The sequence below is a fragment of the Lissotriton vulgaris genome, chromosome 2_1 (genome assembly GCF_964263255.1).
Source record: "Lissotriton vulgaris chromosome 2_1, aLisVul1.2, whole genome shotgun sequence".
NCBI classification, from domain to species: Eukaryota; Metazoa; Chordata; class Amphibia; order Caudata; family Salamandridae; genus Lissotriton; species Lissotriton vulgaris.
This window is the reverse complement of record NC_141687.1, coordinates 612,988,260-613,016,201: the sequence shown is the minus strand read 5'-3', so window position 1 is coordinate 613,016,201 and position 27,942 is coordinate 612,988,260. Positions and strand designations below refer to the sequence as shown.

The window sequence follows — 27,942 nt, the reverse complement described above, 5'->3', positions numbered from 1 at the left end:
ACCTCAGGACTAGCAAAGACTCCGAAGAAAATATTGAGGCTTAACACTACATTGTGGTGACTAGGATGGGATGCTGCGATACAGGCAAGAGGGCCTGATCGAGAAGCCATTAATGTTGCAACCCCATCTGGTTGTTCTGCGAAAAAGTTAGTGTTATGGGCAGGCAATTGGAGGCCACCAACAGGGAAACTTGTGGCGGGTGCTGCCTGGTGTGCAAGGAGAGTTCTTATTCAAGTGTGGGACTTGGTTAAGGCCATACGGTAGTCAGTGGCCGTTGGTACCCATGTGCAGCAAAAGCTGTAATTGCAGCTCACAAACCCACTGCCGAGCAACATCTATTAGCAAGCAGCGGCATCCGCCTTTGTAGATGTGGCGCAATCATCAAAGCGTACCAGTGCTCAATGAGGATGCAGGAGCAAGCAATGTAGGGCTGCCTGAAAGGACAGCTATCCACAGCAGTTGCTGCTAGTGTGCCTGCTTATTGCAGAAAGTATTGAAGAAGACACCCAAAGGGTTTTTCGGGCAGGAGCACATGCCAGATATGGATAGGGAGGGAGAGCTGGGAAAGAGCCAAAGTATTCTATTTAGGGCTGTGGACTGAACCCCTCATTGGTTGCAGCATCAGGATGGAAGGGTTTCTTGAAAGCACTTCCAACTGGCTGCAGTGTGAAACCACTCTTAATTCCCTGCTGAGCCATGAGGGCAGTGAATTTTACTGGAAAGTCAAATGACTGGACATGGTTTCCTTTTAATCTAAGTATTTCCAGGCACACAAAGTGAAGAGAATTAAAAAATAAGTGTATTTACTTCACAAAGAAAATAAGTGAGCAGTGGCCATTTGGTAAGAAAGAAACTGCATTTGCAAGGGCATACAAAGCATCTGTTCTTGGCATGCGTCGCTGTAGATTCACATGCTTTGCGTACACCCACTATTTAGTGTTTGCAGATTACTACAAGTTGTTTTTGTCCCAAAACGTTTTCTTGGGAGTCACTCCTCTCCTAAGACTGCTCACGGTCAGACACCATCTTTAGATTCTTTTGCCATAGGTAAGCTTGAATGTAAGAATGATGTATACGCAAGTAATGAGCTGGCCATGCACTATGAAATTAACTGTATGGAATGTAACAAACAATATTTTGGGGTTGGGGCATGTTAATCTATAGCACCACATGCCAAGAACAGATGCTTACAGAGCAAGTAACAATCTGTTAGAGGCATGTGTGCTATAGATACACATGCTTAGCATAGACTGCAAAGAAGTCCCTTTCCCTAGGTAGTGGTAAACTTGTCGGTGTTGCAGTGGTTTGAAAAAGCCTCAAGTACTGCCCGATCAACATTAGCTTGTGCAAATGCATCCACACGCTGTGAAAAAGTGTGGAGTAGACCATGTTGCCGCTTCACAAATATCAGCAATAGCAACGTCCCCAAAGAAAGCCATGGATGACCCAATATTTCTAGTAGAGTGGTCCTTTGGGGTGGGGGAGACCAGGTAGAAGTAGTTTAGCTTTTGCACAGCAGGTTTGTGGGCATTCAACTGTCCATATTGAAATGCCTGATTTAGAAAGAGCCTTTCCCATACAAGGTGCAAAAGCAACTAAAAATGGTTTATTGTAAATGATCTAGTCCAGAGGTCTCCAACCAGTGGCTCAGGAGCCACTCCAAGTAGCTCTCAGAGGTGATGCCAAACCAAGCCATCTCAGAGATTGTGTATATTAAAGAAGGCAGCACTGCTCATTTCACTACCCTTAAGAGTTACAGACAGCCAAACCAATGGCAGGGCCTGTTGAGAACACTCAAACACACTGTGGTGGCTTATCAATCAGGGATTTATAGAGCGCACTACTCACCTGTGAGGGTCTCAAGGCGCTGGGGGAGTTTGGGGGGGATTTGGGCAGCTCAGGTCATTTGAAAAGCCAGTCTTGAGGCTCTTCCTGAATGCTTTCAGTGTGGGGCCTTCATCTGATGCTTAGGGGGGTGGGGGTTCATTCCAGGTCTTGGCCATGATGTAGGAGAAGGGTGTGACGCCTGCTCTGGTTCTGTGGATCCAGAGGATTTCGGCCAAGGCCTGGTCAGCGGATGTTTCTTTTGGGGGTGTAGAAGGAGATTCTCTCATTGCTATAATATTTTCGTCCAGACTATTTTGGGCATAGCTGACATAATAAAAGCATGACTGGCCTGTTTTTAGCCATTCCTGACAGAGTGGCAACAGCTTCTCCCATAACTGATGTATGTTGGGAATCCAGCTGTGGCACAGTGGTAGCCCTGGTTTACTTGTGGGCATTATTGGCATAACAGAGGCATTATTAGGGTTATGGTGAGGAAGCATGGCCTATGATTCCAATACTTGGGTATTGGAAGCATAACATGAGAGGTATTTTTACAAGGTAGTAACTGTATATTCTAACAATGAAAACTTAATTTGATTTTTAAAGGAAAAAATACTTTTTCAGAAAAGGTTCTCTTCTGGAAAATTGAGTATGATTGCTCAAAGTGGAAAGGGATTTTGATAGAAAAATGTGTATTTTCAAAACCTAAATATGCCAATGACGACAAATTATTGCAATTCTAAAACTCATTTAAAGTTCTTAGCTGAATGATAATTTGAGTTGGGGAGACTTATTACTGTAGTAATAACCTTTGTGGCACACATCATGTGAAGATTTGAATTTCTTGATTACAAGCGTTTAATATAAATAAACGCTTTCCTAGCCTTCTTCACCCTGGAATTTTTGGGTGGTTATTACTGATAATTGTGCTTAGGGTGGTCATAGTGTAATTTTAATACATATCATCAGCATTTGAAAGTGATAAAATATGCTAGTAGCTAAGTAGGACTTTCCTTGAGCAGAACTAGCTCACTACAGAAAAGGTTGGGACCCCTGATCTAGTCCAACTGCTTGGTTGCCTGGGGAAAAAAGGTAAACCAATGGATCCATTATGAAGATTTGAAATCACTTTTGGGTTGGTTCTAAACATTAACGTGTCACGATGTAGTAGAAAAGAAAGGCTCCAGTCTCAACACCTGCCTTTCACTGACGATTTAATAGTACTTAAAAAAAAGTTTCCATGAAAGGTACAGCAGCTGACGAGTTCAGATTTGCAAAAGAAGGACCCATTAATCTTCTTAGGACAATGTTTAAGTTCCATGCTAGGGCAGGTGGAAGTCTAGAAGGAATTATTCTACTAACTCCCTCCATAAGGACTTTGATAACTGGAATTTTAAACAGATGTATGGTCTATATTGCAGATATGCCGTAAAGCTGCAAGATGTAATCATATAGAAGTGTATGCCAATCCTACAGTTTGTAAATGCACTAGGTATAAAATAATTGCTTGCACCTTAGCTTTAAGAGGGTGGACGTCTTGTTTGTGGCAGAACAAATTTTCCATTTTGCTGCTTAACATTACCTCAAGAATGTATGAGCATTCCTAAAGAGGCTCGTAAAACTACAAGGCAAATTCAAGTATTCCAATTCATAGACTTTCAGAACATGTTTAGGTGAAGCTTCTCCTGTGGGACTAAAGACTGTTCCAGTAGTGTTGAAAACCATGGTGGTCAAGGCTATGTCGAGTGAGGTTTGTCGGAGTTTCCCGACCACTAACGGAAGCAGTGGGAAAGGTGGAAAGGTGGAAAAGCGTAAGGAAATATCCCAGATCAGTTCATCCATAGTGCATTGCTTTTGGCTTGGTGTGGGGCATTATGCATTCTTTAGTTGCAAACAGTTCTATTTCTGCAAACCCCGGTGTGTGGTTCGACCCGAAGCTTTCGGCTCAGAGCTCGTTCGAGTGAGGCTTGAGCCGGAATGCTTTTTTGAAGGCTTCGGTGCAATGCCAGAATGTTGGGCAGCAGAAGCGTGGGCCCTGTGCAGACCAGAGGCCCGAGCACGCAGGGCTGGACCAGAGCCTTCTTTGAGTTGGATCTTGAAACTAGGGAGGGTCTGTTCTCAGTACAATGCTCCTGCTCCTCCTAGATTCCCATGGCATCCCCAGCCTCTTCGTCCGATTGTTGCCCATATATATCCAGAATGGGGCTTGCGTACTGGCTCTACATGTCGTGACATCAACACGACAGCCGCAAAGTGTTTTCTTGGACCAGAAAGCCTGGCATGCGTCGCAGTCCTGTTCTTTGTCCGGAGACAAACACAAGCTGCACACTTCTAGAGTCGGTGCGCTGGTATTTCACATGACAGCAGAATTTGACAGGCGTTCCATCATCAGACTGACGCAGGTAGGCCCGACAGCCTTCCACAACCTTTCCAATCGAAAGTTTTATTAAGTAACTACGATACGCAAAAGTAGGAGACGCAATCAGAAACAATAGACTAGGGAGAAATTCTTGCACACTGAGGGAAACCTAAAGAATGTTGTTGAAACGGAGCGCAGTAATTATCAGAGCCAGAAGGCAGAACAAAAAAAATCTAACAATAGAGTTGATGCCCATGTGCACTATCCCTGAAAGGTGGTTACCTACCTTCTTTCAGGAAAAACAAAGTGCACACATCTGGACCCAACACTAGATATACAGCTCACATGCCTCAAACTGTTACGGTGCGGAGGCCTCGGATGGAAGTGAGGTGGAGGCCAAACTTTCGGAGCTAAGCCAGAGGGCATGGCTTCAGTCATAATCTCAGTGAGCACCATTGCTTCTGTGCTGGCTGAAGAATGGTAGTCATCTTCGGACTGAAACAGACTCCAAGATGGAAAGACTGCTGTGCTGCTGAAGCTTCTTCCTCTTGTCGACCAAAAGGATTTGCAGGCCTCACAGGTGCCTTCAATGCTTGGGCGAGAGGCATACATTGCAAACTGTATGAAGGTATTTGGAGCGACACTTGCAAAAACAACTTAATCAGAGCCCGACTTGTGCAAAGCATGTGCATCTACAGCGCACACACACCTCGAACAGTGTTAGATGCTGAAGTTAGAGTCTAGTAGAATAAAGTTCATGTCCGGCTGCAAGTCCGGTTCTTTAAATGCAAAAAGTTAGGAACCACAAAGTTACTGTGGATGCATTAAAGTACAAGGGTAGAAAGGCAGTCAGAAGGGTGTATGAGGTGGAAAAAGTTAGAAACTTATTGAGCTGGAAAGAACAGTGGGCTCTGGGTAAATTACTTAAACCAAGTCACCCTGAGCAATTTCTACCCTGAGCAGGTTCTACTTATTTAACAAGACGCTAAGGAAAGCTGGAAGGGTAAACAGAAATTGGACAAGAAACATTACTTTATTTTGGATATGGTACTTCTGAAATAGGAACAAGCTGGATTGACAACTGGTGTTGACAAGTGCAGACTTCAGGAAGCAGAGTCTTTGGGGGCACACACTGTCCTCACATGGTGTCAAACCAAAGTTGAATATGGAAGCAATTGAGATGGCACGTGCACCAATGGACAAACAATTGATCGGTTTTCGGACTGGTGGATTATTATTCCATTTTTATCAAGCATTTCTGAGTAGGTACACATTTTACATGCCCCGATGAGGCAAGGGATCAAATCAAGCGTCAGCAGTCTGATTGCTAAACTACATTTGTAGAGCTGAAGGAAGCGATAATTTATTCATTCAACTTATAAAGCGCACTATCGCCTTGCAGGTATCATGGCACTGACAACTCATGAGGGGTAGGAAGATTTGTCAGGGTAAGTCAACAACTAGGACTTGGGAAACAGCCAAGTTTCTACACTCTTCCCGAATCCGAGAAGCTCCCTGATTTGCCTAATCTCCCATGGGAGTCTATTCCAGTTAGACCGATCTTCACCTTGACCTAGCTTTCCCAAACCATGGTACTATCATGACTTGCCGATGCGGAGCAGTCAGTGTACCAATCAAATTTTGATTGGGTTCTATCCCATGAAGAGCTTTAAAAACGAGTCAGAGGGACTTTCTCTGTCTCAGAGGGAGCCAATGGAGTTCTGCCAGAGCTGCTGAAGCAGACTATCTTCTGGGCAGCCCTAAGACTAACCTAGCTGCAGCTGATTGAATTCTTTGTAGCTTATCCTGCAAAAAGTTGGGGGATTCAAGCAAGAGGGCATTGCAATAGTCAAGCCTACTAAGGATCGTACATATTGACACTTTAGCACGCGCCTGGGAGGGTAATAACGGCAAGATCTTCCGAAGGGACCTGATGATTGCAAAGCAGCAGGTTGACGTTTTCGCAACCTGAGCTTCCATGGTAAGCTTATCGTCAAGCATGATGCCCAAATTGCGGACTGTTTCCACTGGCCGAACTTTAATCGAAGTTCCAGGAGGCCAAAAATTACCAGGAAAGTGAAGAGGGATCCTATACTCTGCACAGAATAGCACCTCAGTCTTTCCTGCATTAAATTGCAGGGAGTTCTGTATCCAACAGGCCATGTCCCGCAAACAGTTGTAAAACCCCTCCACTGGTGTCGAATCCTCTCCCTCAAAGGAGGGAATCAGCTGTGTATCATCTGCGTAATTTATAGTATTGATCTTATAAGATCTAATGACTGCGATCAGGAGTTTCAAGTATATATTAAATAAAATCAGGCTAATTGCAGATCCCTGAGGAACCCAGTGCAGCACATAAGAGAAAGCCGACTGAAAAGGGAGGGAAACTGTGCTGGTTTCCTGTCTTTTCTGCAGGATAGACAGCAGGCAAAGTGCAGCCTCTCACCCCAGCCTCACTCAATCTTCTCAGTAAGATTTCATGGTTCACTGCATCAGAGGAGGCAGACAGGTCAAGCAGGATCAATGCTGCATGTCCCCTGTCTGAAAGCCCTTGAAGCTCCTCTATAGCAGTCACCAGGGACGTCTCAGTCTCATGGGCCGGCCGAAATCCAAGTTGAACCTCCAGCAGTTGATGCTGTTCCAGATGTTGAGGGTTATACTAACCGTGCATTCATAAATTTTGGCAGGAAAAGGTAGCAAGGAAATAGGCCTGTAGTTTTTTGAGCACTCAGGATCCAGGGATGGCTTTCAACAAAGGGGATACCAGAGCTTGCTTACAATGGGAGGGGACTATACCACTAGCTAGCAACTGGTTACAGATCAGGCAAAGTCGGGAACAATTCTTCCCCATACTCGTTCCAGATCTTCTGTGGGACAGGGTCCATGGGCGAGCCAGAGGAAATACCCCCATGCTGTGGCAGGAGTGCTCAAAACCTTTGACCTGAAGGATGCCTCTATAGTGGTGACAGCCACTGCATATGGTGTAGGTGCAGTCCTGATGCAGGTAGACAAAGGAAGGGAAATTAGTGGCATTTGCATCATGTACACTTAACAGGAGAAACACTAACTCCACCATCGAGAAACCATACACTGATGGAGCGTGCAGTTTAATGACGTGGGGGAATAGATTTGTGCTATGCACGGATTACAGATCTTGAATATATTCACCACAGGAGTGGAGAAGGCAACACTGCACAGTTAAGTGGTTATATCACCTTCAGGAATACACACAGTATAACATATGAACTGGGTCCAATTAACACGAATGGAGACTATGTCCTGCCTACCTGTGGATGGTATCCATGAGGAAGATGAATAGATGGTGGCAGGAACCACCAATGTGTGTATTTGTGCTATTTCTGCTGCTATTTTGGAGCAGCAGAAGACAAAAGCCTTATCGAGGGATCAGACTATACAATTATTGATTGTGGAGCTATACTAACACGAGTCAAGGGATAAAAGTTGAATTGAGTATGTCCCGAAGTGGAACAAATCAATGGTGAAGGGAACTGTTGGGTGTGACTAGCTAGTTCTACAGGAAAGCTAGAGTCAAAGAACTTTAACATTGACACATTAAGGTGTATAGGCCCTTAAAAGTTGCATACTGGGCTCGAAAAAACAAAAATTGGTACTAGTCCTTTAAAAAAAATGTCCTCGACCTAACTGCAACCCTGAAAGCGCAGCAAAAGTGACAAGATAAGATTTAAAGGCATCTTTATTGCTCATTAACTTTGTGAGCAATAAAAAGGCCTTTAAATCTTGTCACTTTTTGCTCAGTTTCCACAGACAAGAGGACAAGTTGGTTTGTTTACCTACTCGCTAGAAAGGGCGAGTAGGAACTAACAGCTCGACCTTGTTAAATTTAGCTCTACTATGCGAGCGGAATTTGAGCCCTGCATAGTGACAAAATGCATAGGATTTTATACACCCATTGAATAAGTGGCTTTTCCGATCAGAACGTGGGAAAGAATCGCCATGGACATTTGCGGTCCATTAGATTATCTGGGATTTGAGATTCAATTTGCTATTTTATTGGACTATTTTTTGCAAAATTGCCAGAGGTTTTCATGAAGGAATTGAAAACTGCTAATGTGAGCTCATTCTATGAAGAGCTATTCAGATGTCCAGGTTTATCTCAAGACAATGGCCTACTATGTGGGAGAAGAATTTGCTACAGTACTTAAAAATGGAATTAAACACTTTAGGACCAGTTTAGAGAATACTCATGAAAATGGCTTGGTGGAGCGCTTCTATAGGGTGTTGAGGAAACAATCAGGAACAGCATTCAAGGGCCCTTGGTTATGTCCACATGCCTTGACCGAGCTATGATTTTGGCAGCAAGGTAAGCAGGAAAATGAACGAGATGTGTTTCCTCGGTCAGGACCACCCGGCGGTGCAGAGCGGATTTCACAGTGTGTGATTTTTTCTTGCTTTAGTGTGTACAATAAAAGCTTAGCACAGCCCTCTGATAAGCCTAACTGCTCATCCACCATACCACAAAAAAGAATTCGTTTTATCTACTTTAGCCTCTGGTGTTCCACTGAATGGTGCACTCTATACCTTACTAGGTATAGTATATACAATACCAGTTTCCTAGTCTACATAAATTTTAGTTTATGAGTGGGGCATGTTATAGAGTGCAATCTAGATTCTAGGTTGTGAAGGGTAATCTCTGTGAAGGGTAATCTCTGTGAAGGGTAATCTCTGTGAAGGGTAATCTCTGTGAAGGAGCCGACTAATGGAGGTTTTGGAATACTGGTCAGTCCTGCCTGAGGTTGCATCGTTCGAACAGGATGGCTGTCGCTCTGGAATACTGGTCAGTCCTGGAGGGTCCATCGTTCGTACAAAACCACGACTCCCTTTTATAAAGTTTAGACTGCCACTAGCATGTTGGCAATTATCTATGTGATTTGTATTTGCAAAGCAAAATATAATCCGCATGTGTATCGTGGTGCTAAGCACATGCGTGTGGCTAGCCCGGTCTAGGGTAGCTCTGTTAATTGACACAAAACTCAAATTTAGTCTCAAATCACACCACCCTTTAAGAGCGATGTGAGACCACACCTATGCTCCAGATACTGTTCTGTGGGCAGGGGCCTAACAATTTAAGAACACAGCACAATGACAACCTTTTGGCATATTTCTTTGAACGGGTTTTGGCTTCCTTTAGCACCAGATTCTGCTTTGACCATAATGTGTTCAGCAATACTCTTATTACTCTATCATGAAAGATTGAAGACGCCAGCGATTTAAGCTTTGTGGAAGGGTGCTGGTGTTTATATGGAATGACATACCCAGTCTGACGGTTAAAATAACATTTCAATTAAATTCAGATATCCATGACCTAGCTCCTCTAGATGGTAATAAAAGCCATAATTTGCAATAACCATATAATGCAAGCCAGGCAGGGCTTGGTTCCGCAAAAAACTAGTTTAATTTCTCAAGATTAATCTAGTTAATGTAGGACGTCCCATTCTCACTGTGCGACTGGATTCAAGCTAGCCTGCCAGATGAAGGGTAATACCCTGAAACCGGTCCCAGGATGCTTTTTTCCAGTCCAGGGAGTTCGGCAGTTCGGTCTGGACTGTTCCCATGAGACAGGGTCAAGACTGATTTGCAAAGAACGACGATTCAACCCGGGTCTCTTGACTGGAGGTGAATGTATGATTTATTCAGCATTCCGTCCATCATTTGTTTGCGTAGCACCCTTCAAAAGGATAACATTACCCAGAAAGCATCCAGTCTAGCTTTCTTCAAAAAAACTTTCCTTTTGAATTTAAGGAAAAGGATCTTGTACTAGATTTCTTTCAAATCTAGATCTGGTTCCCAACATAGCTAGGTGTGTGTTTTTGGAAACTAGTCCATGGTGCAAATAGTCGTTAACAGTGAGGCGCGGCATCTGCTCGACATTACAAGGCAAGTTAACCTGCAACTCTTTTTGGTACAACTTTATTCAGCTTTACTTTGATGTGCAGTTTGACAACATGAAGTTGTACTTTCAGTTGCGATTCAAACATCTGCCGATTCAAACATCTGTCAATTACTAGTGTCACTCTTGAGTTGTTGAAAAAGCATAATGCGTTTTGAAAACTGAAGCCGCGACCTACCTACACTGCTTTAAGACAATGCGCTTTGCTTGCAAGCAGGTTTAAAACTATAAACGCTTTAAATGAAATTACAGACCTGAAGCAGATCTTTTCCACGGAGTCACCACATCGAGTCACAATGGGAAGGCAAAACCCTAACAAGAAAAAGAGAATTAGTCTCAGCCAGTTCGCTCTGCCCCCCACCCTTTAAGACAGCAAATCATGCAGCATCGGGAAAATAGTAATAATGGGCTAGAGGGATTTAAGAAAACAAACTGCTATTAAAACATTAATGCCGGAATTTATTTGTATATCAGTAGGGCCTTAGGTTTTGGGGGCATTAATATTGATCTAAAGACGGTAACTAAGTTCAAGGTGTTTTTTGCGTTCTCAATTACAAACGAGTAAGCATTTATCCTTACAACTAATTTACATTTCTTTTAAACCGGCTTTTTCTATGTAACATTTTGTCTTTTTGTTTGACAAGTTTTTGGATTACAAGTTTTACAAAGCGGTCACAATTTTAAGAAAACGATATAGAACATTAGAATGATACACTTATTTTGTGTTACCTTGGTTTGCGTTGCTTGTTAGCTTTACAGATCCTTATCTCCTGCAGTATTTTTCCTTTATAAAGGGGGAGGGGCAGTGAGTGATCTTTGTGTCAGTCACACAAGGACCCCAGACCCTGAGAAATGATCTTGGCAACATTGGTGAACATAAGTTAATTTTCAGTTAGTCACAAACTACAAATACAAAGGTTTATTATTAGTTGTTTTTTTTACGTAATCCTCCTACAAGCATTTGAACGAAATCACTTTTTAATGCCAATTTTTCACCCCCAAGCAGTTTGGTCTTAATGTAGAAAACCAAAAGCAGCCAGAACAGGGACAAGAAGTCCCTTTTATAATTTAGTATTTCAGTGTTCGGGTAAGGTAGGGTGCTTTGCAAAAAAAAAAAAAAAAAAAAATAGCTTAGGACACTTTGCAGCTGCCGGTTAAACTTTCCAAGCAGCATTAATTTATAGCAGGTTACACAAAATTGTTCCATTTTGGAACATTTGTACCATTCTCCTTTTGATAGTCAGAACCTGCTTCAATTAGAAAGCTAGTACTAGTCGTTTAAATCCTAATAGACAAATTAAACATGCTGTGAGGAAGAAACTTCCCACAAGTTTCTGGACAGGCACAGCGAATGAAGTACCACAACCAAGCCAAATTAAACGGTGGCTGCATTTAGAACTGGAATGGGTTTGTAAAGCAAACACTATACCCAACTTACACACCCGACACTTGTCTGCATCGATTGAGCTTATTCTGTTTAGAGAAACTTCCAGGGGGTGAAAAAGGTAATGGATGTGCCAACAGCCAATTGTAATAACTGCTAGCGGTTTAGCTAGTAATTTTAAGACTTCTTTTTAAGACTTATAAATACGGGACAACATTAAAATACTGCACCCATTTTAAAACAAATGTATTTTAACAAACAATTTCACAGCTCTTTTACTCAAAAAAGACAATTCGCCACATTTGCTTTGATTAAAAAATGACTAAACTTTATTGACAAAACTGGCAGACATTTTGACATAAGTTTAGCTACCTATTTAGGCAGTCTTCACACATTCGTTAAGTAATTATCCTACGCGCACACTGAAAGGACGGTGTACAAACCCACAGGATTGATAACTATGTACAAAAAGGAAGCTTTTCATGGTTTGCTCCTTCCCCTAACAGCAGTGTTTAAAGTACCAATGTGTTGATATCAGAATGAGAGTAGTCACCCAGTGAACCCAGCGTGGAGCAGCACTCCCAGGGCCATTTCTGTTCGGCAGGAAAGGGTGGTGGTCCCTACTGAACAAGGCCAGATTGGTCCACTGCATTTCCATGCACTTAAGTCACTCCCACATCCAGTGGGAGGTTGCCTGTCCAGCAAGTTCATGCCTCTCCCACAGAAGGCTACTTAAATCGTATTGAACATATCGGGAATCAGATCCAAGAACTACCAGTCTCGACCCAGAAAAGTAAGGGGAATAAAAGAATACAACTAGAGTACAGAAGGGGCGGGAAGGATCCAGCTTCCGATAGCATGCAGGCACACAAGACGGTGGCCAATAAATGCCAAGCCTACAAGATCAGTTATAGCGTTCCAACCTACCCCACCAATAATGCAGTTACTTGGTTACGAATGCAATTGGTGGGGAAGGGGTGGAGGGGCAGCGTCCCAATTTTACTACCCAATATTTCCCTCCATTCTATTTTTTGTATTAAAAAGTGGAACACGATTTAATTGCCAATCTGCTTTTTGACTGCCAATCAGCTAAGATTTATTTAAACAATTTACGCATTGCTTTTAATGCCGAACGGAAAACTAAAAAAGGAAAAATATTTTTAAATGTAACCTATGTTTGGGGTTCTGTAGCTACAACTTTTAAGATTTGTAACAAAAAAGTAAAAAAATAAATACTTTGGTTTCTTGAACCAACTGACTTCACAACCAAGCCGTAATTAGTTTGAAATGAACTTTTGAAAAGAACTGCAGAACACCGTTTAGAAAGAACGTCTCGGCTACACTACACATAAAATTAGATGATGTTTGTACAACTATTTTAACGCCATTAAAATACTCCTTGGTACAGAAGCTGGTATGAAGGAGAGCACGAAAGAATAGTTAGACAATTACTTGTCTGCCTGAAAAGCAACAGGATGAGTCTGGAAACCAGTATCTGGGAACGTGCACAATGTCGTCGTAATAACGGTTTAATAGCGTCCGTAGGGGTGATCCCTGTACGAGCCTTTCACAGGCCGGGCTGGCGGAGCCTTCAATGCACGCGAGCTGTTCCAGTCATCTTGCCCTAAGGAAGAAAAAAAATGTAACTGGTTAATATACGAAGGCATAGACATCACTATTTGCCTATGTGGAAGGCACTGGCACCCTGCATGCAGACTTAATATCCCACATTAGACGACGATCATAAAGGAAAGGAAAACAACCATTTACAATGCAATAGGGCTCGGGTTAATTAAGTTTAAGCTATTGGTATTGCACCAACTGCAAAATAAGTATATAAATTGTAGGACAAAAAATGTGTATTTATTTTGTAGCAATGGTTGCATGCTGCGCTTTAGATGAATAAGTAAAAGTTAAGTGCGTCATACTGCGTTAGCTACAATAGTTAATTGTGAATGCGTTAACAATTAATGTGTGCACTGATGGCTGGTGGTGTGTGTGCCTTTGGAAATTGTGCACTGTTGCTGTGTGGTTGTTTTAAAATGAGTATAACTATAGCACAGTTCTGGTTTTAACTAACTAAAACAATATATTTTTTTTATTTGAATCCCCTTCCTAACCCAAGTCTGATGAGTAATGAGCAAGCTGCCTGCCGTCTTTCGTTTGGCTTCAGGGGTGATTAGATACTTTGGTCACATTTGGCCTATCATCTACAATTCTGCAGGTATTACGTTGCTGTATTGCTCTTCCTTCACTGCTGGAGAATTGGGGTTACACATATGGAAAGAAACAGTTCACGGCAGAGGTATCAGCCTTTCCAATAAGTCACTGTTGCTGTGCATCATAATGTGCACGTTCAATTAGGCTTGGTTATAGCCGCTTAATATAGGTCTTTCTACAGATCTTGAGTTTTATTTTTTACTTTGATCATTAACGTGAACAATCATCCTACTTGGCGGTTCTATTGTTGCAGATAAAATACTTCACTACTCTTAATATCGTAATACATTATGCCCAATGCATTTTTATTATTAGAAATGCATGTCCTATCTGAATTAGCCAACAGTGTGCCAGTCATAGAGGTAGATTTTAAATAGCCATCAGATAAAGTAACAAAAACTATAACTTAACATTTATTTTGGGTGTAGGACAGATTCAGAACTATGGTCCCGCACAGTCTTAAGTTTACACAAATCATGTACACCCAGAAAGCCAGCTCCTTAAGGCCTACAAACATTTGATGAATTTGGCACACAATCTTTATGCAGAAGAGCGACTGACCAGCAATTTATTCACAAGTCACGTATGATAAAATTATGATTCGGGTCAAGCATGCACACGATGGAATGAATGTGTTTAAATCCAAATATTTGACTGGGGTGCACACAAATCGCTACAGGAAAAGCCTGCAGTTGGGAGTTTCAATACATGCCAATAGACTCCCTAAGTTTGAAGTAAACAAAACAAAAAAAAAAACTTTCATTTTGACTGTCTCCCGCTGAAATTGCCACTGGGCAAACATATTCGCCTGATTTTTGAAAATCTCACTTACGTCTTCTAAAACGCAGCCATGTATTGACATTCAGCAACTTCATAACACTCCCCGCACTGACCTGCCCAGCAGCACCAATTACAGCGATTCAGATTGATCCCCCACCAGAACTTCAGGTCACATGCAAGAACGTCACAACTGAGACTGATACTTCCGCTGTCAATCAGCCTGAAGCCCCACCTTATGTAAATCTGCTGTTTTATTAGAAATGGGTACTGTTCACGAAGTATTTGGTCACGGCTACCAGCAGGTGGCATTTTCACGAGTCAGTGTCGTGAATGTGGGTCTATTAGTGTAGATTTGCCTTGTTTACTTAACTAAGTGTATGGGTTATGGACGCTTGGTTAGCAGGGTTTCAATTTAAAAATGGGACAACGATTAACACAAAGACCTGGGTGGCATGGAACAGTAGCAGGGTGTGGGAGGCTAAAACCAGAGTCGAGCAGGCATGGGGAAGTGGTGGGCCGCGTTGGCGGTGGGTAGTAGTAGTGTGTGATGGTTACCAAATGACTTAGTCGCTGACGCAGTGCTCCTTTAACTGCCTATTTTATTTGCTCTTTTATGAAGTGCGAACTGTACCTGAAAGTGTCAGAGCGCTTTACAATAGAACCAGTTCCAACAAGCAATCCTATTGGGGGAAGAAAAAAAAACTGCGAGTGGTACAAGCGCGCCACTGTGAAGTATGTCTTTATCGTGGCAGTGTCTGGCCGCGATAACTGACAACACTTTACTGCTCGTTTCCTACTGCATTCATCAGAGTTGTCTTCAGCGCCAGGATACCTGCAAGGTGACAGCTGCGCTTTATAAATGTTTTAAATAAATAAATGTGGCCTTTGGTGCGCGTAACAGACACCAAGAGGCCATGGGCAGAGCTACGTGACCGCCTATGGTCTATTGAGTATTCTGTAAAACTATTCACGCAAAGCCCAATGAAAATGGACCATAGAAAATGCAAGCACGAGAGCTGTAATTCTATAGGTCGATTTTCAAAACCTAGAGAAAAGGACTCTGGCTGCTTGAACATTGTTGTGCAGTGTATGCTAGGCTGAGACCTAAAAAGGGGCGGGGAGAAATATAGGAAACCATGACGAGGTATAACCAAGCATCGGGAAAGACACCTGTCGTGCCACTTCAAGGCGTTACCGACCTTATGGCTTCTCCAATACCTGCATGTCATAGAATGGTACTCATTTTAACAATTGCAGCAGACTTGCCGTCAGTTATTTAAAAAATATATATATAATGGGGCATTAACTCTGCAAGCCATGTTGGGGGGAGTGATAAGCAAAACAGCAACGTAGGTGCACTGGAAAAGCAGATAGGTGGAGAAGTGTGGCTCACGGTGTAGAGCAGGCAGACCCGGAAGCTGAGGTCAGACCCGGGACCAGGGTTCAATTCCCGACGCGGCAGGGTCTTGAGCTCAAATGCCCACGGACTCGATAATTCTCGCTTCGGTGCCTGCTCTAATCATGGGTTCTCACTCTGCAACTCTGGGCATTAAGCTTGCTTAATCTCCACAACGGCCCCCCTGCGGCGGGATGCCTGGCTTTCACTTTGGGATGCCCTGTAGGGGCTATCTCACAGGGAAAAGCCAGGAAGGGTTCCCAAGGCAAGCGCCGGGAAACCTCCGGGTAGCTGTGTGCTCAATAAATGCAATAATAATAATAATAATAATAATAATAATAATAGGTGTATTGTTGGTGCTCACGTAAAAGCACTCAGGTCGCGTTACAGATTTTATATATATATATATATATATAAAAAAGTTGATGAAAATCGGGTGTACGCAGGAGGGGCAAGGCAAACGAACATACATCAATAAAACAAATCAATCAATGTGAAGAGGCAAATAAGACTACGATATGAACGAATGGCAAGTAATAAAGTCTTCAATAATTTTTCCCTCCCAAACAAGCATTGGCAAAGTTAATCTTGGTAATGCAAGAGCCATTGCAAATGTTAATGTATTAGTACTCTGCCTGGAACATCCCTTTGCAGCTGAAACTAAATCACGGGACAAAGCACTGCAGCATCAGGATAACCAGTGGTTCTCAAACCGTGGCATGAAAAACTAGCCTGGGGAGCCGCGCGACAAGTATTTTAATGCATTTAATGTAGATGGTTTTCTTGGATTCAGTTAAACAAATTAAGTTTAAACGCATGATGTGGAGTGTGCTAATTGACGGCATGTCGATAGATAGTACTCCAGACTGGGATTACACCCCCCACCCCAAATGAGTTTGATTGGCCTACCTGCTAAAAGCTTGCTACTTGGGAGGAGCGGTGAGCAGTACCAGGTGAAGTGGCGGGGTCAAGGGGAGTAGGTCCAGGAAAGTGTTAAGAGGGGTGTGGCAGAATGCGAGAAGAGAATAGGAAAAACTAAGCACCATGCTGCAGAATGTTATTTAAACTTCTGGCACTTTAAAGATCTACACACCGGCATTGTTTCTTTGGTTTTGCAGCAGGTCCATAATGGATCCACATGCTGTGCATTATTCCACCATCTAGTGGCTAGTTGAGAGCCATCCGTGCAATTGAATAGTGTTCGCTGCACAAACATGACTGACCTGTATCGTGTAACTGCAGGGGTTGAACTTTGTGCTGCAGAAACGAAAACCGCCCAAATACTTCAAACTAGTTGTTGCAAAGTCACGTGCCCTGGGCACCCTTCAACGTTTTGCTGACTGATGCTGGTAGTAACTGATTTTGACTGACCCTAGTCTCTACCTAACCAGGGCCAGTGCCAAGATGAAAGGAACACACATTAGAATAGTTAGACACCTAACACTAGGGTACACTATGGTATGGTGGTTACCCCCTGTAATTGGCATGACCTAACCCAATGTTCCCCAGTACCCTGGAGAATGGCAGTTTAAAGGCCAGTAGCTTTTTAGGCACTTGCATGGGTGCACTGCTGAAGATTGTGGTCAGTTTAAATAGCCCTGGGTGGCAGGACTGCTTCTAAAAAAAGGTGCCTAAACTACTTTGGTGGTAGGAGCACTTAAAAATGGAAAACCTACAATGTTTTGTCATATTAGGGACTCCCCAGGGTCTCCCTTAAGTATCCCAGGGAGGTTGGGGTCAGTTATCTATATGGTACACCCTTATAAAATTATGCCTGGGTAAAGTGAAATTTCACTCCACATATTCTGGTAAAGTGCTGCTTAAATTGACTTTGATGCTAAGAGCACTGGGTAGGGAGGATACTGCAGATTCCGAACCCCTAAAGTCTACCCTAGTTGCACATGGGGTGAGAGTCCTGTAGAAGTTAGGAAAATACCCTCAAAATTTTTATTAGCCATGGTGCTAGAAAACTGGCCCAAGTCATAAATAAATATTGATAGGAAAGGACTAGCCGGACCATTCAAAGACTTCCCAGACCTGTAGTAAATTCTACATTATATTGTTGAATTTCTCCTAAAGTGTACATACAAGTTATAAGACTTTGTAAATCCAAATTCATCCTTCCAGTGGTCTGATTGGTCAGTTAAGTGGCTTCGCCAGGCTGCTTTAAAGGGGTGATAAAGAACCCCAGGGGGTATCAACTCTGCTGGGAGGGCAGTGTGCTGGTCTATAGGAATACCATGCCAGGGGGTGGAGTCGTAAACCATGCTCTTCAAAAGCCAGAGGTGAGAGAGGGGAGTCCTGGGTTTGTTTCACTCTTACATTCTTGACCCAGAGTCAGGGCTAGGCTTACGGGAGGGTATGTGCAGTTGGTAGGGGAAGAGACCAAGTAAATAAGCCATCCCAGGGGGTGTGTTTAGCCAGCTCTTCCCTCTTTGCTGGAAAGTCAGCCATTATGGATTTGGAAGGCTTGATGCACTCTGGGACAAAATACTCTACTGGATGTGGTCATAACTATGACAAGTTACCCTGCTCTCATTGGTCAGAAGTGGCCTGTTGCTTGATCCAGGGAATTTTGAATAAGTTTGAGGGGCAGAGCCCTCCAGATCGAAGCAAGAAGTGCCCTGCTGAGAAGTTTAGCTGTGCAAAGATTAAGGCCTGACCTTGGAAAACTGCACAAAGTGAAACTGCAGCCCTGGGATTACCTTGCTGCAAAAGGACTAAAGATTGGACTCCCTGCAAGCTAGTTAGATAGCTAACCTGGACAATCCCACAAAGAAATCTCAGCCTAAAGTACCAGTGGATTTGTTTCAAGTGGATTGCAGAATTTAAGTTTCACACTTTCAAGGACCCCCTTGGAGATTCTAGAACCTTGGTGTGTGTTGGATATTTTGGGAGCTGCAAGCAGAACTTCAGGAAGGAGCCCAACCAGAAGTGGATTCTAGAGGGAAATCCATAAACTGCCGAGAACATCTCTAGCTGGCAGGTCTGCAGCCCGATATAACTAATAGTTTAAACTGTCTGATAATGCTTTGTAACTTACCAAATGCTCAGCTGTGCCTGCTGGCGCCAGAGCCAATGCTGTCTAATTTGACCTAAAATGTGGAATTGAATTCTCTTCCTCACAAAAGTGTCAGGGGCAGTGTTGACGATCTGATCTCCAACCTCAGAAAAACTGATGGTCGTCTAAATTCAGGCCATAGATACTCAAGATTCAAATATCTTTATTCGATTGTAAACATTACAATCATTAAAGTACAATTCATCAATAGACAGTTAAAAGCAATCCGGATAATTCATTTGTCAGCTACAGAATTCTTCATACAATGTGAGAGATAAAAGCAGCGGGCAGCATAAACATGTTAAAATGTGATAAATACATAAATAATTTCAATATGAAAGATAAAAAAAATGCCCAGGGCATTAACAGCATAATTATCCCTCCATACTTTTCCTGAAAGTGATGGCTAATTTCAGAAAGTTACAAACAAATAAAGTGCAATCGCATTTCAACAGTTGGAGGTAATAAAGTGCAGGTTTTATCTGAGTAAAATTCAGTTTAAGGCAGGGTTTTAAGTATAGTTTCCGGGGTGTTAAATAATAAGGACAAATGAATAAAAAAAGTGTGCCAGATCTTGCAGAGACTTCCCGTCGCAGCCGCAAGCTGGCAACACCTCACCCCGATGAACCCCACTTGGTACCGCCAATAGGAGGTGGAATAAGTAAAAACGGAACCTTGTTAGCAAGTAGCGTTCATAGCCAGTCATAGGCCATGCTAAGTATGGTTCCATTTGTAGACAGGTTTAAAGTAGTACGTGTTTCCCAACACTGTCCTTTTGTAACTCGACATCCTCCCTGTCAGTATACCTGGTTGTCAACATGGCATTTTTTACAAAAGTAACATCGGGTTTGGTGATAGAATCTGGGGTTAAAAATAAATCAATCCGGCCAATTGCAGTCAAATAGTCCTTGATATACTTCAGCCACGGGACCTTATACCTTCCATCCAGTGTTAGGGGTTCTTTTAATATGTCATGAGTGAGGGGTAGATCTTTGTTAAGCCAGCAGTTCAACCAGCACAATACCGGGTTCACTGCTATTCTATCACTTAGATAGGGAACACCCAGCTCCTCGTGCACCGAGAAAGTTCCAATTCCCTTTGGCAGCCTCAGTATTTTCTTCAAAAGGTTATTTTCTGTAACCTCTAGGTCCCTCATCTTACAATAACCCCAAAGCTCACTTCCATAACAGGCGACAGCAACACTTTTTGCCTGATATAATTTAAGCAGAGCGGCCGCCGGGCTATTGCCAATTTTTTTCGCAAAGCGAAGTATGGCCGCATTAACACGTGTTACCTCACCCTTCTTTTTCATAACAGCGGGCCCCAGGATAATTTATGATCTAAAAGGACCCCAAGGTATGAAAAAGTATTAGTGATAGGGAGTTTTTCCCCATTTATACAAAAAAGGTTAGTTTTCTGAGAACCCTGTCCTGTTTTCATGACATAGGACTTAAGAGTCATTTATGCTTAGGCCACGGGACTCCATGAAGTTAAAGAAGGAATTTAAAAGTTTCTGGAGACCATTTGCTGTCCTAGAAATAAGTACAGCATCTGCATAAAGCAGCACGCATAGAAACTCAATGGAATGGTCCAGTGCCATGATCAGCAGAAAGAGCCCATAGTCATCCACTTTTTAAGGTTTGAACTGAACCCATGCCTTATCTATATGGAAACTCTCCTAGAGAAGGTGGACAAAGATGACAACTAATGGTTCAAGCTTCAGCTAGAAGCAAATTAACCGATACCAAAGTCAGCAATTTGCATTACCTGAATTATGAATTAGCCCCATATATATTATATGTCTGCAAAGATATGCCAACGGTAGGTGAATTTTTACGAATGTCGTTTTATTTTGTATGTCACCGGAGTACTAAACGCCTGGAAGGGCTGCTACCATCCTGCTCTGATCCGTTCATGTACAAAGGATTTGTTTATCACGGTGTGAGAGTGCTGCTCGGTTTGTATCCTGTTCAAAGACGCCTCAGCAAGTGTATCCTGTTTAAAGTCGCCTAAGAAGCCCCCCCCCCTCCAAGCACCCCCCTTATCGTGCCCCACTGCTCGATGAATATCCCCCAAATACCATCCATACTTTAGAAATAGAATGCACACAGTAACATCAGTTCTATAACAATTACTGTGTTTAATGTCAACTCAGGCAATGCAATAGGTCTCGCATTTATAGGAGTTTGTACTATTGACATTGCAAATGGCAAGGCCTTTTGTTTTAAAAACGAAAACAAAAATAAAAGGCAGTCATTTGAATGGTCAATAGCTCAAACTTGCATAAATGCAAGACCTTTTGGATTGCAAATGCTGGCCTATTATTACATCTCTGGGGACACCCAGAGTCGACATTAACCACTTTAATTGTTATGGAACTGATGTTACTGCTTGCATTCTATTTTCAAAGTATGGATGTTATTTAGGGGATATTCATCGAGCAGTCTGGGAACGATACGTACGGGAGGTGCTGGGAGGGGCGAGACTTACTGAGGCGACTTTGAACAGGATACAAACCGAGCAGCACTCGCACACCATGATAAACAAATCCTTTGGACGTGAGCGGATCAGGGCAGGATGGTAGCAGCCCTTCCAGGCGCTCGATACTCGGGTGACATACAAAATAAAACAACCATCGGAAAATCCACCTACTGTTGGCATATCTTAGCCGACATATGATAGCTGACATGATACATATTAGGCTAATTCATAATTCTGGTTAAACAAATTGCCGGCTCTGGTATGAGTGAATTTGCTTACAGCTGAAGCCTAGACCATTAGTGTCCACTTTCTCCACGAGAGTTGCCGTATAGATTAGGTGTGAGTTCAGTTCAAACCTTTAAAAAAAAGTGGACGGCTATGGACGCTTTCTGCTGATCCTGGCACTGGACATCCTATGGAAAACGTGTATACACCAGGAGTCTGCTTAAGGGCCAGAGCGGCTGATTTTGGAATTGGTGGACTGGGTTAGTCTCGGCGCCGGTCAAATAACTTATCTCCATGTGCCTACAAAAAGGATTGTGGCCCCGTGACCTGTACCTTAGTTTGATGTTTGTACTATAGGGTTACACATTCCCACCAGCCATGTGCAACTAGACACAAAAACCTCGTCTCATACATAACCGGTTGAAACCAAACAATGCACAAAAAATAAAAACCAAGAAAAACAACCACAAATGCCTACCTTCTGGCCTACCGTAGCTGTCGTAGGATTCTGGTGTCTCACCGTGAGCGTAGTCATAGTATTCTGCTGTATCTCTACGAGCAAGAAAGGGGACTAGTCAGATTTTAGTTTACACAGATAAGGCAAAAGGGAAACACATTCAGTAACACAAACATTTACATCCAACATTTAACTGGTGTCCCTACTTACGGCATAAAAGCTTGTTCACTTTTGTACAACTTATTCAAGTCTTAAAACTGACTGAAGCACAAGCAGCAAACTATAAAATGCGCTTGTATACAAGGTTGTGGCGGGTACGACTTTCTAAATCCCTGGACATGTTCATCGAGAGGCGAGGGAAGGTATGAATACAGCATGGAGTACGGGACTCAAGCCCTGCGAGTTCACTCACCCTTGACCCTGGCTGTAGTAGCCTTCGTACCCCTCGTAACTCTGCTCAGCATAGGTATCCTCATAGCCCTGTAATGGAAAGGACAGTGAGATGCAAGCTAACACAGCCAGGAAGTGTGCGGGCACTGGAGGGATAAAGTCATTTCTACTTCTACTAATACATTAATGGACCTAGGCCTTCCTACTTGCAGGATAAGCACCAGGAGGTTCAGTGAGCAATAGCTGCCTAACGTCGGGACGAGCGTTGTGCCCCAGAATACAGATAACACGGCCTTGTATTAACAAATGTACAATACAGACTGACTAAGTTGCACCAGCTATTTTAAGTCTGCCCACGGTTATAAGGTTACTTAGGAAACATGAATTGTCACAATAAACCAGAACCGCCTCTGATCCCATTCCCTTCCAATTATTGTATCCAGACTATGCAACAGTGATGACACGACTTGTAGGGATAAAAACACTGAATAAGCATGCCACACAAAAAAAAAGTTGCCCGTGCAAAGCACTCACATAATCGTTGTAGGGTTCTGCGGCTGGCGGTGGTGGGAGCGGTATCCTCTGGATTCCTGGTGGTCTGGAACGGGTTGAAGGCATGCCTCTCCCAGAAGGTGAAGGGGGGACACCCCGACCAGCGCTACCACCTCTTGGGAGTGGACCTCCTCTACCTGGTGGCGCCCCGCGGGGTCCCATAGCTCCACGCGGTGGTGGAACACCGCGGCCCCTAAAAGATAAAAACAAAAACACAACAAAAACACATTAAGACCAGCCTCTGTTTATTTATATCACAAATCGAAACATAGCATCAGCCACAAGCTACTAACTTGTAGAGCTTCCAACATTAAAGTGAGAAAAGACAGATTACCTCGCAACGGGTGCAGGCGGTGGGGGAGGGAGGGCTCCTCTTCCACGGGCAGGTGGACCACCACGACCACGCGAAGCCTCTGGTGGGGCTCCATTCAGGTAAGACAGCTCCAAAAACTGGTCCTGGCAGATGTCATCCATCATATCCTGATGAGAAAAAATAAACCCTTCAAGCAGCCATGTAGAAGCTAGAAAATAAGTCACTGCAACACAGCCCCCTCAGTTCATGCCAACAAAGGACACATTTAAAGCTCCTTCCCAATTAAGTCTGCATTCCACCCAAGACAATCTTAACTCCAAAACATGGTGCAATATTAACTCGAATGTACCCCTGCAGCACGACGACGCGCTCCAGGGCGAGCACTGGTACAAAGAGGCAGTGCTAAGGGGCACAATACGGTGCGCAATTTTGTGTGTCAGGTTTATCACTTATTAACGAGCCGTTTTTACAAGAGAGTCCTTACACCCATAAATTAATGCCGAGTGTACTCGGGCCACAAAATATGAACCATGACATTCCAATTTGGCATTAGATATTGAAAAGGTATCTTGACAGCAGTTCTTGCTCACTTATGCTACATCGGTTCGGCTGCTCTAAGATCTTGGACCCACTCCCATAAGATTACGGTACAGATCCATCAAAATGTAGACCAACAGCCGCCAAAATTCTAAGTAAACGCGCTTTAGATATTTAAAACACAACATGCCGGGTATCATGCCATTGTACATCCTCTTTTCACCTAAATATAAACAGTGCAAACGATGCAGTTGTGCAAACCGTGATGCACACGCAACTTTAAAAAAGCAGTAAACTTCGTATTGCAAAGCCCGCTAACGCGGAGCCCCCGTTGACGAACTTAATCTAATGTCCTCGCCACTCTACCAGTGCTATCCCCACGGTTGGATTGTTGGACATACAAGCACTAATCAAGCTCAAGGGGACTAGCATATCCAACATGAGCCACGAATTTTCAAGCACGTGGGTATAAGGAGCTTATGGGGGGAGCAAAATGGCAAAAAAGGCTGCCATACCAGACGAGTCGTAGAATTATTTGTATTCGGTCCCAAGGTAGACCATAAACCCACACGGGCAATGCAGCGCACAGCGAGAGGGCTCGAATTTGGAGTGATATGGAGTACGGATGAGGGTTCAAATGGATATCACTTGCAACAGCGACACCAAGTGTTGCCTTAGAGTGGTGCCCACAGCGACACGGTCAAATGAGACACTGCTTCCCAGTATGCCGAGGCCTTGGGCCCCCACTCACGAGCAGCTCCCACGAAAAGTAGGTTTGGCTGGGTGGACCCACGGAGAGCAATGACCCAAGTCATTTTAAAAGGGCCCTAGGACCATCGTGCCAAAATTATGTACGAAAATGGACGCGGAGGCTCAATATGCCGATAATTAAGAGGCAGTGTTTCGTCTGTGTTTGTGTATACTTACATGGGAGCTCCGTGACAACCCTCTCCACTGGACCATCCCGTCCTAGAACAAGGCGAGATATTACTATTGCCCTCCTGCTGGAGGAGCCCAGCTCAGTAACATAACTACCTGAGCCACGTCCCGCCCTCCACCCCATTTTACTGTACTTTCAGATTCACCGCCCCAATAGCTACTTCTACTGATACTGCCATTCACTAGGAACGACCCTACAACAGGATACAAATACTTCCACAACGTTGGATTACACAGGTTACCTGCAATCAGTCACATCACCCCGACCCACTCCTGGGTTCAGGCACATATACAATACACAGGCAGATCACGAGAAGCCTACTCTAGGAACTGCAACTAAAAATGTACACTAGCATTCAGCACTTACAAAAGCCCCATGGCATTCATGAACAGAAGGGATTAAAAAAAAAAAAAAAAAAAGGGAAGTCACAATATGAAAAAAAAAAAGAAATCAACTTGAAAGTGCGCACGGAATTAAGTAGTAAGGTCGAGCTGTTTGTAGGCTTAAAATGATACATACCGGCACTAGGAACTTCTTAACCTCTTCCATTGCGTGCGACATGCGCGTGTACGCCTCACACGGGGGTCCGAAGACCTCGATGAACACGTGCAGATCCATGTTCAGATGGGCATATTTTGGATCGCCGCCTTTTCGCAAGTCCTCCTCCTGAAAATAGGAAAAATAGACACGTTGTCTAAACCTACAACCATGCGTCCGACACATGAAACAAAAAGGCTTCCTTTGGAAATGAAACTAGAGTTGGTTGACTCGAGATAAATCTTACCTTTCCTTTGTCCCTCATAGAACCCTTTCCCAGTACGGAAATTTTGGCTCCCGTCTCTTCTTGTAGTCTTTTAATAGTATTGCCCTGCGGCCCCAGGATTTTCCCAACAAAATTAAACTGAAAAAAAATGAATAGCCGCCGTTAAGTGGACAAAGAACATAGCGCTGCGCAAATTCTCTGTGTAATTTAATTTGGTGTCGCGCAATACGCCAGTTCAATGCTATTTACCTTTGGGTACTGTTTAACTGGAATAAGAATGCGCTCCTTTAGCTTCATGTTCTTGTGGGAAAACAAATCAAGGTACGTGTCCGCCTCATCGTCGTCCTTTTTATCTCCCTTTTGGACTTTTTCAATTTCTTTAATTTAAAAAGAACAAACGTTTAGGCAAAAATGACTTTACACTAAATATATACAATTTAATCGATATTAACGAAACTGGAGAGTGCCCACAAGATGATGGAATAAAACGGTATACGGATACACGAACTGGACAACTACGGTCACTGGGTTAATACATGCAGTCTCAGGAGGCCCCATCGCGACGGCTGCCAGCTGAACTGTACCCCTTCTGCTGCGCATAGGCGCATGCAGTCCGAGGACACCATTTTGAAACAAAGCCGCTTGCAGTGGCCATTTTGAAAAAAAAGGATTTGCTGATGTTGGGCGGGGCAAAGCTTGCTCAGAGAAGAAAAGTCGGTCGCAAAATTGAAATATCGCAACAAGACAGACCAAGACGCCATTTCACTCCGGAAAATGGAAACACTTTTGCCCATATGTAATCCATCATATTCAATACCTGGAGCTTTAAATGCTCGCAATCCACATGGGAACAAAACCCCGCGATTGTCGATCAGCCTGCAAGTGGGGGATATTAACTGCCGCTCACGATTTAATTAAAACATGTCCGTTCCCCACAGCTAATTGCAATCCTCCTAACCTTATATTCTGCGTCACTGGAGATCAGCGACTCTTTGCCGCTGCAACCCGTTCTACCACCTACCTCAGCCAAGCTTAATTCAGACATACCCAAACCATCGCCTACACTAAATTCCACACTCCCGAATGTATGCAATTTAATCATGCCGTACCAGTGCTCAGGAGTTTCATAGCGTGCGTAAAGCTCGGATCCAGACTGTCCTTTTCGGCCAACAGCTGAGGCAGGTACTTGCTTTCGGGCTCTTGGGTTGGAGGGGCGGAAGGCGGCTCAGAACGACCTCCGCGGGAGCCTTTGAAACCACCGCGGCGAGAACCTCGACCGAGCATGCTCCTTGGGGCCTGCATAGTTGCAGAGTGTGGAGAGAAAGGGCAGACGAAAATGGGCCAGCAGGGATTGCGCAGTCACGAAACGCGCACCGTTGGTTGAAGACCGAGAAAGAACCGCAAACCTGCTGCGCCGCTTCTAATACACAGGGGTGAGAACAGGAAGTGACGTTACGGCCAACGGCTGGTATAACGCCCCCTTGCCCCGCCCCACCGCACCACGGGCAGACAAAGACGCACGCTTAAGACAGGGCAGAACCTACTGGCTGCGCAAGTGCATATGGAAAGAGGAGTGTCTTGTCCTCAAATCTGATGACGTTTTGTGACGCGCCCCTCAGGCCGCAGCGCACGTGAAAGGTCTTTGTTCGGTGCAAATTGCACGACTAAACAACGCGGGTGCGCGCATGTCGCAGGCGATGCATGAAGATGGCTGCTGTCAGTGTGGCCAGATTTTTAGACCCGTCCCAAGCTGCTCAAGTACAAACCCAATATAAGCCCAATGCGGACCAGTGTCAGCCCAAAAAACAGTACAAACTCACAACTCTCAAATTATGTATTTATTTTATTTAATGCATTTTTATAAAGCGCGGACTTTACCCGAAGGTGTCAGAGCACAGTACAATAGAACCAGTTACGTTACATGAGAGAACTGTTGCAGGAATAGAACAAACAAAATAGCATGCCATAGAGTTGAAGCAACGCAGGCAAAAGGCACACAATCTCAAGCTCAGCATGAACAGACTGTACAAGCAAAAGTAAGAATAAATATGACAAATTTTACAGTGACAAAAGAACTTCCTGGCGCACAATAACAGGCCATAGAATCAAAACAACACAGGCAACAGGGACACAATTTCAAACGCAGCAAGCACAGGATGTACAAGCAACAATATAAACATATGTGACAAATTTACAATGACTAAAGAACTCCTGGTGGGGTCTGTGTAGGAGGGAATTAGGTCTGAAAGTGTCTTTGGAATAAAAGAGATTTGAGGTCCGCTTTGAAGATCTGGATGGAGGTGATGGCACGGAGCGAAGGAGGAAGCG

General features: G+C 43.7%; 1 protein-coding gene across 4 annotated transcripts in view; it reads right to left on the bottom strand.

Annotated features, from left to right (window-relative positions):
* KHDRBS1 (KH RNA binding domain containing, signal transduction associated 1) overlaps positions 1-27,177 on the bottom strand; it is a 41,582-nt gene extending 14,405 nt beyond the window's left edge. Inside the window, exons 1-11 of one of the 4 annotated variants that reach the window (XR_015308400.1) lie at positions 26,724-27,057; positions 25,864-25,991; positions 25,636-25,752; positions 25,371-25,517; positions 24,839-24,880; positions 23,396-23,541; positions 23,044-23,254; positions 22,532-22,599; positions 22,141-22,214; positions 12,952-13,123; positions 10,370-10,427 (exon numbers count right to left, since the gene is read on the bottom strand). Coding sequence is in view for 2 of the 4 variants with exons in the window: in XM_086955656.1 (XP_086811782.1) it covers positions 13,029-13,123; positions 22,141-22,214; positions 22,532-22,599; positions 23,044-23,254; positions 23,396-23,541; positions 24,839-24,880; positions 25,371-25,517; positions 25,636-25,752; positions 25,864-25,991; positions 26,724-26,916 (1,221 nt within the window). In the remaining 2 variants the exon portion in view is untranslated. Of the gene's footprint in view, positions 1-10,369; positions 10,428-11,805; positions 13,124-22,140; positions 22,215-22,531; positions 22,600-23,043; positions 23,255-23,395; positions 23,542-24,838; positions 24,881-25,370; positions 25,518-25,635; positions 25,753-25,863; positions 25,992-26,723 lie in introns of those variants that run through there. The other 3 variants (XR_015308401.1, XM_086955656.1, XM_086955657.1) reach the window with 3 other exon arrangements.
* Between the last annotated feature and the right edge of the window lie 765 nt (positions 27,178-27,942).